Consider the following 11,103-nt stretch of genomic DNA (forward strand, 5'->3'; position numbering starts at 1 on the left):
CCTGATGGAATGTGGCCTGCCTTTTCAATCCCTTCCAGGTGGGATAATGTCAGATGGCATGGAGGGAGGGCTACTGCCCTCAACTTGGCCACAGTTTGAAAAAGTGGTGGAGCTAGAGAGTACTAATCCCAAAGCAAACATTTTGCCACTTACTGGGACGATAAAGGAGCTTAACCTATTCTTGTATGTTACCAAAATATAACAGGAAAAGGAACTTTTGAGATAAGTGACCAGCATTCCATTGCAGACGTTTTGAAAGAAATAGGCATGGTAGTCTGTTGTAGCATAAAAAGGAAAAAGGAAGGGGGGGATGAAATTTAGCAGCACCTTTTAGAATGATTTATATTTGAGCATGACCTTTCATAGAAATCAATCTGCTTCCTCAGACACACTGATTGAATGATATTAAAGCCACAGGTTTTCAAGAATAGTTACACAGTTGTGGGAGTGAGATAGAATGTAATGGGATATGGAAAGGCTAAAATTGTGACTCTGTCCATAGATCATCAAATAGCTGTGTGAGGTGATATAGGTCCTTTCAAGATCCCCAACCTCATCTGAATATCAGTTGTGATACTCAAAAGCAATATCTCTCTCCCAATTCCTTCTCGCACTGAAGATTGCTCATGGGGTGGATGGGAATGTTAGTCTCCTGCTTCGTGAACATTAGGCAAACAGACCCCGACCCATTGTTCACAATGGTTGCTATCCATTAAGCCACAACTGAGGGATTTTAAAAGATCCCTATGTATTACCTACACAAATGAATACATATGGATCGTGAATGTCAATCAATTATGAATAACTCTAGGTTACATATTTGTAACTATGATTTTTAATTCCAACCACTGTTGGTTTCTATTAATGTGACTGTCAATCTTCCCCAACTTTGTTCAGCCTACCAAGGGAAAACTTCAATCAGCACTGTGGGCACCTCCACCTCTGCATACCGACTGAGCCTTGCCACTATGTCCCGCTCCAACACTGGTACAGGCACTGTCTGGGAGCAGGATAGTGAACCTTCCCAACAGGCATCCCAGGATACTTTAAGTCGGACAGATGAAGAAGATGAAGAAAGTAAGTGTTTGCCCCAAAAGTGAGCAGATCTGTTTCTTTAGGTCTAAATCATCAATCATTAGTGCAAGACAGACCGCCTGAAAAGGGCAGCCTGCCAGCGGCCTAATTTCCTCCAGAGGAAAGCCACAGCAACCAAACTGCGCAGCTTCCCTCCAGAGGAAAAAGAACCTGGAAAAACCAGGTTATTTTTGCACTGCAGGGCTGACGTAATGAGTATGCCACTAGCACACTTGTTACATAAGAACTGTGCAGCAATGTGTGGATGCCGCGCGGTGCTTATGTAACAATGACGGCACCCATGTACATGGGGCACCACCATTGCTACACCGCCGCACCGTGTTAGGGACCGTGCAGTTGCCATGCGGTCCCTAACCCTAAAATTGGTGCTAGTACAATGCATTTGTGCAGTCTGTACCATGCCATAGTAATGTAAAAGCATACTTTTTACATGAAACTTCATCTGGATATTTTGGCAGGCGTCATCAAGATGTAAGTTTTATATGGCTCTCCATCTCATTTTCACTAATTCTAGAGAGGAGGTAGCAGTTTGGAATCAGTGACTGGAGGAAATTGGGGAATGGATTTTTTAATTGTTGTTGTTCATTTCAGATGTTCATTTCAGAAGTGTGGAGAGTGATATCTTCAAAACAGCAATGTTGCATTTGTACGACTGTATGCATGCCACTTTGTGAGGGCTTTACATCCTGAAAGGCTATTCAAATATAATAATCTTACACCAAACTCCTGGTTTTTTAACTTTTCTAAAAGGCTCTCCAGTGAGGGCTTTAATGTTATGACTATTAGAAGGATCAATACAAATGCTGGCAGTATGTTTAAACAAAAAGTGTTCGATATTAGAGTTCAAACGGATCTATCAGCTCTGACCTCAGTAAAATTCTGGAAATGGTTATCAAGGGCCAAATCACTCTTCCAGGAAGAGAAATATCTGTTTTTCTCTATGAAAAGAGGATATTGGAAGGCTTTTGCTAACCTTCACTTTGAGCAAATGGAATCAAGGGTGATTCAAGGAAGATACCAGAGTATCCCTTTTCTTGATAGACTCTGTATATGTGGAGCACTAAAGTTGAAGATCTTGCACATTATCTGCTGCACTGTCAATTATATAATGGTATTAGAGAGCAATATCTAGCCCCTATCCTCAGACATTTAAGGGAAAGGGATGTTGAAAGTAAGCTGTCTCTGCTTTTGCAAGGAGTTGGGCTTTTTATAACTCTTAGGGTTGCCTTGTTTTCAGTGAAAGCAGCTATTCTACAGAAGTAGATTGCGATGAAAATTACAAGAGGGGTGTAAAAAGAACCAAATGTTTTAAATTTTATAGAGATTTCTTTTTATGTAAGTTTTAACTATGGCACTGGATAGATGGGGGTTTGAGGAGCCCTCGTCACGTGTGAGGGCTGCCTGGTGGGCGGAGCACCCACACACCCGGCAGCCCTTGCACATGACGAGGGTGCCATAGGTGTATTGCACCTGTCAGATGTGGCGCGTTACGGTTACATCACAGCTGCGCAGCCTCCAAACGGGGCTGCGCAGCTGCGACGCAACCGCCCTGTCTCTGGCACTTTGCGGCGCCGCAAAAGGGAGCTGTCTTTTCAGGCTCCTTTTTTCCTGTGCAGCAGTGCCATGCAATTTGTATGATGCGGCGCTCCTGCGCAGGAAAGAAAGGGGCCAAGGAGGCGCCTCTATTTGTCGGTATGTATCCCGCTGATGTATGGTTTTTTCCTTGTATTTTTTTCTGAAATGGTCTGGGGATTTATTCAATAAAGATGTCAGTCATTCAAATACAGATAAAATGGAGCAACTTTGAGTTGTGCAAAGTAATATGAGTACAGCTGACATTAAAGGTCACAGCTTTTACTATCTGAAGCCACTTTGTTCCTGGTATACAACTAAGCAGGCTCATCCATATTTTAAAAGCTTGAGTCTTCACAATTAGCTGAAGGATTTGGATAGCTACAGAGAGAAAGGTGGCATCATTTGAAAGGTTGGAATATAAGTGTGAGGTTTTTTTTATTCTCTCCTCTGAATTCCATCTAGATGATTCTGTGAGCATGCCCAGTGTGGTAAGTGAACAAGAAGCATACCTTATGGGTGCCATTGGGAGGAGGCGATTTTCCAGCCATCTCTCCAGCATGTCTGCACCTCAGGCTGAGGTGGGCATGTTACCAAGCCAAAGGTAACATAATGAGTTATCTCATATTTCCTGACTTTGCCTGTTATCACAAAAACAGAATTTACAAGGGTATAATATAGTTTATTAAACCTAGCTATTTGGGTTAAGAAGGGTTATACATGGTCAAATCACATAAGAGAACAGGATGGTGAAGCATTGGCTGTGAATCAATAGTCTCACTTAAAGTGTGAAGGTGTGGCACATATGTCTGTGTGTGTTTACAATAAGAATTGTAATGATCCTGCTAGAAACTTTCTTTCATCCTACTTTTGAGATTTCTCCGTCAGGAATAAGAGGCAATTTGGACAAAAACAATTGGTCTTGTTAAGGTCAGTCTGCACATTCTACAGATACTTCTGACTGATTTACACCCATGTCTGAAGATGTTTTTAAATGCAAGGGGGAAATAAAAATGCATACAATTAGCTAGCAAAAGGGATTTGCAAATGATTTTTCAACTTTGGTAGTCTCTCAGTTGAGTGACCTGTTCTCTTAACGTGTGACATTTGAGAAAATAAGGATGACATTTAACCCTTAGATTTAGGAATAAACTACAGGCTATATTAAATGCTAGCATGTTTTCTTCTTTTGAACTTGGAAGTTCAGTCTGATTTGGATTGGGACAATCTTGCACTGGTAGGGGGAACTATTTCTTTCCTTCCGAGCTTAGTGGGTTTTTTAAAAAGGCAAATCCACCTAGTCCAAAAGCTTGGGGTCTAAAAAAGGGAGGGAACTCCATTAATATCAATTGACAGAAAAAGTGTCTATTGACAGTTTTGTACAGAACAAACTGTTGTAAACTATAGGGAAACTAGCTTATACTTCTGGTACATAAATGATGTGCAGAGAGGGACTGAATTTTAAATTTAGTAGTAAACCATTGTTTACTTTTTGTATTTTTTTCAAAATGATTTCTCAAAGTTTAAATTTCTTAATAATTTGGCCAGCATTTGAAGATTTATTCTCTAGCACAGGGGTAGGAATCATGTTGTTGGCCTGCAACTCCCAGCAGCCCTAGCCATGATAGGTGAGGAATGCTAAGAAATGCCATCTAGCAACATCTGTAGAGTCACATAGTTCCAACTCCCATTCTAGCCAAATCCTATTTTGTTAACATCAGTTTAGAGAACCAGTTAATAATGTTTTCATACAATGATACATGCACAAAGTGTTTAAGCAGACTTTTCTTAACTGCCTATACACAATGAAAAATAAAAGCCAGGATGAGGTAAAACAAGACAAAAACTTTATAGAGCCAAACAGGGAAAATCACAAATACACAACCAGATTGAGTTTGCTTTGGGGACCAAGAGGTAGATGATAGTGTTGGTTCTCTCCTTGGGCTTTGCTGGGGATCTAATTGGGAAAATGGCCCAGGGTAGGGGAACAGTTTATAAATATTTTCTTCATTGTTACGGACCCAAGGTTCTTCTTTTCAAAATGGGGGAGATAATAATTGTCTGTGTCATAAGCCATTGTAAACAGTCCTTTACTGGTGCTTCTAATCATAAAGGAGAATGGCTTTGATTTATCAAGGTGGCTTGCTATTCTCATGTTCAATATTAATACTATTTTAAAGCACTTTCACTAATCTGTTCTTTCAAATCATACTTGTGAACTATGACACCATTCACCTGGTAATGTGTGACAAAAATTAATAGAACTACAGGCTTGCTCAGGTTAGTGGATAAACATTTTGGCTGATTCATTAATAACATGAAGGTACAAATATTTATTTTTGAGGCCATTTTTTGTTGCTGAATTCTGGTATGATATGGAATTGTGATATAATCTGGAATTCAAGAGGAGAAGGCTTCCCATTCCTGGTAGGTGGGTGCAGAGTTCCAACCGAGAAGATGAGGCAGGCAAAATCTTCCTCCTCTCTTCTCCACATCCCACCCCAGCTTGGAACTGTAGGCAGCATTCACTGCACTAAAGAGACAGGAAACACTTGGGTGCAAAATGGGAGTTTAATGTTTCATGGAAGAGCAAGGGTTTGCAGCACTGAAAGCTCATTAGGAGAACAAGATAGGTTGAAGCCCACCTGTGTACTCCGCATTGTATACTGTACCAGCTGATGGCTTTGTCATTCTATTGGAGCTGAGAAAGAAAGGGCACAGGTACACTTCTGCTGCTAATTACCTTTTCCTGCACATGGCCCAGAGAGGAGGCAATGGAATATGCTGTGAGGTATTTCTCTGCAACATCTAGTGCTAACATAGGGGCTCAACAGACCACCCCGAAAGGGCCGGGGCTGGAGGCGCCTGTTTTTGCTCCTGAGGGACACAGCAGCAGCCAAACCGTGTGGCCTCCCTCCATACCAAAAAGAAACCATTAAAAGCAGGTTCTTTTCTTTTTAGTGCATGCGGCGGACGCCATGAGTGCACCATTGGAGCACTGCTGCACGTTGATGACACACACATGGTGCCATGTTAGCATCATGATGGTGGCCCCCATGTGGATGGGGCCAAGCCATGATGGCACCGCTGCCGGGCAGTAGGATTCACGACCATGCGGTCACTCCGCAATCCCAAGCCCTAACATCGCCCCCAAACTGTCACTTTCTGGCAATCTGAACTGGGCCATAGTGTCCCATTCCACTGACCCAAAACTGTACCCATACACCATTCTTTTTCAATCACCCTATATGTGAAGCTCATTGGTTATCCATGGTGGTTGGACTGAGCAAGCATGGTAGCTAGAGTAAGTTTTGAACAGGAAGAGGTCTGTCTGAGTGAAATCTGTTGTCTGTATGCTCATGTTTCTCAAAGGGATTCCTGTTCCTTAAAGAACTGTGGTGAGTAGGTCAGTGAAGTGACCAGGGGAAGGTAAAATGGGGGTCTTAAAAGTAACTGACAGTACACAAGATAAAAAGAGAGGACAGGAGGATTTTAGGAATCCCCATCTCTTCCTTTTCTTACTATGAGAATGATACTTACATATGACCGACCAGGTAAATTGATAGATTTCCATGCATCACAATGAAAAAGCACTTCAGACTGGTTGAGATGTTTTTCAAAGTTTTGTTTCTTACTCTTTAGTAAGCCAGTTTTGAGGCCAACAATTTCTGTCCTTCTTCCCCTTTATTTTCCTTCTGATACTTCTTTTCTTTGAACAGAGAGACAATTGCATGCTTTAAAACCTATTTTCTTCCCTAAATGCTTCACCTCCCTGCCCCTCCTGCAGTGAACCTAATGTCCTCGATGACTCCCAAGGCCTGGCCGCTGAGGGCAACCTCACTAGGTACAGTGTTTACCCTACCTGTATGTCAGTGTCTGTGCTGGGAACAATCTGCTCCCTATCTTCACTGTCTCTCTTACTCATCCTTGATTACCTCTCCCTCCATTCCTGTTTCTTGTTCTTCATCGATGATCAGGCCTGCAAGTCAAAGGTGTAGCAACCCTACTACATTCTGAGCTCCAGCTGAACTGCAAATTTTACCAGGAGAAAAAAAGAGAGAGAGAAAGTGCAAATTAAATGTAGATCAAAATTTGGCAAGCCAAGCACATAGATCATTATTTGTGGGATTTCTCCTTCCCTTTCCTCTTTCATATGGTTTTGTACTGTAGAAAGGTAACACTTTCCTCACATTATTAAATTAATATTTTAAGTATTGACTGGAGGCTTTTAAATATAAAATCTCTGCTGATGTATTTTTTCATAGTGCAGTACGAGATAATTGGGAAATATGATTTTAAAAATGATTTGCCGTTTTATCACTATGTAACATATGACATGTGTTAATCATGAAGAGATGCTCTACTTGTCAATATATCCCCACTTCTTTTCTAAGAAGAGTGACTTTTTTGCATTATCTTTAATTATCAAAATGCATGATCAGGCCTTATCTAAAGAAAACAACAATTTGTGTTCAAGAAAGCAAGGGTGACTCTTATGACCTCATACGCTATGAGATCCGGAAAGCTTGTATAGAAGCAGTAACACTGCCGTGTTTTTAAGGTATACTAATTTTAATATATGAAAGGGAGGACTGCACCTTTAACACTCAGCTCAGTCATTTTAATCATTCTTACTGTTCTATTGTGTTGATACCTCTCAACAGACCTCAGTAGCTGGGAAGATACCTTATCTTATTTTTCTCAAAGTCTTTGTTTTACTACAGGAAAGTAGCACATTTTTTCAGCTGTCCTAAGACTACTACTTCCTTTAGCACTGTTTTCTAAAGATGAGGAAATGTTGAGAGGGATTAATTTGTGAAATCTTTGTTTTGCTTTTGTCATAGATTTTTAGAACAGGAAATTATGTGTCACTGGATGTGTCATATCAGCCATTCTCATGATTCATTAAGTCCGTTGTGTTTGCGTCTCTTGCCTTGGCAGATGGATCACTCTTAGATGGGTGGTGGCATTAAAGTGTGTGTGGGTGAGACAGATAAGGGGGCAGCAGGGATTTAAAACATGGAATATAATGTACTGATATATTTGCACATGAACATAATCGGCAAACCTGATCCCTAAAGTCTGGTGGGTAAATAAGAAATACTCTTTCTTTTTAAACATCAGTTGACCCAATTGCTAGTCCCGATATCAGATGACACTAGCTTGGGCCCCTTCCAGGATAGTTCCTGTTGTGGAGCCTTTTGCAAATAGGACATTGGCACTTGAAGGTACTTTCTAATACACAAACGGACCTTATAACTGTATATTTTTCTATAGGCCCTGCAACTGGGGTTGCTATTTTAGCCATTAGTGATGATTGCTTAATTATAAATAACCGGAGCTTGCCAGTCCATTGAATGCTTTATGAGGCCAGTATAGGAGCTGTTCCTCTTTAATTTAGTCTCATGCTCTTTACTTGTCATCAAGCTTCCAAGGAGATTCCTTTTGTTTCTGATTGTTTCTAACTCTAATTCCTTTCTACTTGTTAGAAAAGGAATGTGCATGCTTTTTAGATATATGTGTTTCCTTCTTTTAATGACCCCAAGTCTCAATGCAAGAAGATAAAAATGTGCGCCTTCCAATTTTACTCATTGTTATTCCCAGTACTAGTGGTATTGCAGGAGTTAGAGAAGGAGGAGGGAAAGTAATGAGGTAAGCAAAGCAGTAAGATCAGCTGATGGTGATAGATCTATGCAACTACTATATGTCCAGCTGATAATGGTCTGAGTTGTATACCCATATACTTTTCATAATTGTGCTCCTAATATACTCACATTAGAGAACAGACATCGGTGTACTGCAGATGATAGAAGGAGCTTTCCAAGCCTGAATGTGTGCCATCAACAAGGCATTTACCATTCTTGACAAGCACACTTTATGTTAAGCCCAATATATGAAGAAATAAGAGCCACTTCAGTGTGTGCTACACTAATATATGCAGCCAAACATGGCCCCATATACTTTTCATAAATATACTCCTATATCCACACTAAAGAATAGACATTGGTGCATTGTAGATGGAAGCAGCTTTGCAGGCCTGAATGCGTACCATCAACAAGCTCGTAGTCCCTTCTTCTCTTCTCTAAGAATCTCTTGATTTCTATGGCATTTGTGCCACAGCTTATGCACTGAACAGTACATCCTTGTCTGGATGGGGCAAAAAAGCATTCTATAATCATGTAGATTGTGTCCTCACACCACTTCCTGAGGCAGGAGAGAGATGATGTTAAATCATTTTGATCATTGACTCCTTGCTCTCTTCCTCAGTTTTTCTATTCTGCCTTGCCAGTTACAAAGTTTTCAGGTTCTCTTCCTTCAACCACTATAACTGTCTATTTCCATAACTTGTGCAACATCTTTTTTAATCTAGTGCTTTCTCCTTGGTAGCCAACTGCTTAATTTATTCCTTCATCATCTTTTTTTTTTTTTAACTCTACCTCCCTTTTTAATTCTTTTTTTTCCTGTAGATATAACTTCAAAATGTAATTATCTAAATGCTAAAAGCCATTGAACATCACAGGGCTTCTGCCTCTGAAACTGGCACAAGACACAAGACACATGATTGTGGATTGCTCTTGTGAACATCCAAGAATGGTTATTCTGTTATAGACTGAAAAATAGGCTGATTTGTCCACCTTGACTGTTAATAAGATACAACAATCGGTACCTTATTTAGTGCTCAGTAGGCTTTAGCAGAAATACTGCTTCCAGTTTTGGTATGAAGTTACAGTTATCATGATAGCATTCACTATCCAGCAATGTAACGCAGAATTACAACAAGGTAACTGGCTATGTGGTTAGTCAGATTGGATGTACTCTATCCCCAGTTCCTTCTACATACACTTTTCTTCCAATTACATGTTATGCTGGTATAGAGTTTTGACTCACCTCATAGTAATTTCTGTGGCTGTACAATGACAGTTGTTGAATTATTTTCTAAATATCACTGCTGCAGTGATGGTTAGAATTAGGCTGCAAATTATAAATTCAGGGGAGACAAGTGCATAATGATTTAAAAAATTGTAACTGTAATGAATGGATCATTTTAATTAAATGAAAGTATACAATAACTCATGTTGGAAGGTAAGAATTAGAATATCAAGTATTTTAAAAACAGATCTCTTATTTTGCTTGCTGTACAAGAAAATAAAAGCAATAGGTTTAATCTGTAAAGAGATCATTTTAAGTAAACCATCAGGCAAACTTGCATGAAGTTGTGCAGTTTAACAAGAGAAGCTTCTGCCTTGGAGGCTTTTGTGTGGCAACTAGATAACTGTCTAGAAGAGTTTAGTAAAAGACGGTGATTATTTGCTATATGTTAAATATTATTTATAGCAAGTAAACTCCAGGTGATGAATTGCTGCAATGCTAATACATACATTTTTCCTCTACCACTAGACTAGAGGAATGTGCATTTTAGTCACATGCAATATTTTTTAGTGGTAGAGAAGCTCCCCTTAAAAAGCATTGCTATAAAACTGCCTGTTTTCATCTTCTGAAATATGTTTACTTCCACATTAATCTGTTTGCCACTTTCCATGTTGCTTTTTTTAAAGTGAAGCATTATAAACAGTCTAGCTAGTAATTCCGTTCTACAAAATGTCCTGTACAAAATGGTCTTCAGACTTAGCTGAGATTTTTTGTAGTGTTGTGTAATGTTTACCATTGGATGGATCAATTTGGAGAAGTCACCTACCCTGAACCAAATCCAGGGGTGATATGGAAAGATTACAGCACATGACATGGGAGAAAAATTCTGATGGGAGTTCATGTCGCTGTGCTTCTACATGTTTTTCCCACTTTCCCTGGAAGCAATGAATAAACAGCACCATCTGTCAGTAGAACCCATTTGCTTTTCTTTTAGTCCTCGAAGAGCAGGGAGTGCAGCAGGTGAGTGAAGGTGAGAATGAGCTATATTCCCTGCAGCCATGTTTAGAACACTATATTAACACAAATGGCCAGCACTGATTGCTTAATAACAGTAGAAGGATACAAAGTATCTACAAGGATAAAAGAGTAGAATATTAATCTTGGAAAAATATAATAAATCAGTTTCACTTTACTAGCATTATGTTTGCTAGTATTGTGTTTCTAATATTTATTTATTTTTTTATTTAAAACGTGTGTAAATTACCTTACTGACATTCCTTAGGCTGCAATAAAGTAGAAAATTTGAAGAGTAGGCATCAAAATGGAGGGTGGGATGTCAGCATTTGAATTCATTACATACTTGCTAAATAGGATGCATTTTTATTAGCCCATGGTACAAAGAACTAAGTGAGATCACCCCATAATTTAGCCTCTATCCAACTGAAAAGGACAGGTTGCTTACCTGTAACAGTATTTCTTCGAGTGGTCATCTGCATTTTCATTAACCGAAGGTACAAAGAACTAAGTGAGATCACCCCATAATTTAGCCTCTATCCAACTGAAAAG

The 11,103-nt window shown here is 39.7% G+C and overlaps 1 protein-coding gene across 12 annotated transcripts in view; it reads left to right on the plus strand.

Moving 5' to 3' along the window:
• Positions 1 to 11,103, plus strand: part of UNC80 (unc-80 homolog, NALCN channel complex subunit) — a 158,805-nt gene that overhangs the window by 139,647 nt on the left and 8,055 nt on the right. For 10 of the 12 annotated variants that reach the window (XM_042437336.1, XM_042437344.1, XM_042437351.1 and 7 more), the window contains 3 exons: positions 898 to 1,077; positions 3,133 to 3,271; positions 6,455 to 6,511. In XM_042437336.1, coding sequence (XP_042293270.1) covers positions 898 to 1,077; positions 3,133 to 3,271; positions 6,455 to 6,511 — 376 coding nt within the window. The remainder of the gene's footprint in view (positions 1 to 897; positions 1,078 to 3,132; positions 3,272 to 6,454; positions 6,512 to 11,103) is intronic. The other 2 variants (XM_042437378.1, XM_042437431.1) reach the window with 1 other exon arrangement.

The sequence above is a fragment of the Sceloporus undulatus genome, chromosome 1 (genome assembly GCF_019175285.1).
Source record: "Sceloporus undulatus isolate JIND9_A2432 ecotype Alabama chromosome 1, SceUnd_v1.1, whole genome shotgun sequence".
Classification (NCBI taxonomy): domain Eukaryota; kingdom Metazoa; phylum Chordata; class Lepidosauria; order Squamata; family Phrynosomatidae; genus Sceloporus; species Sceloporus undulatus.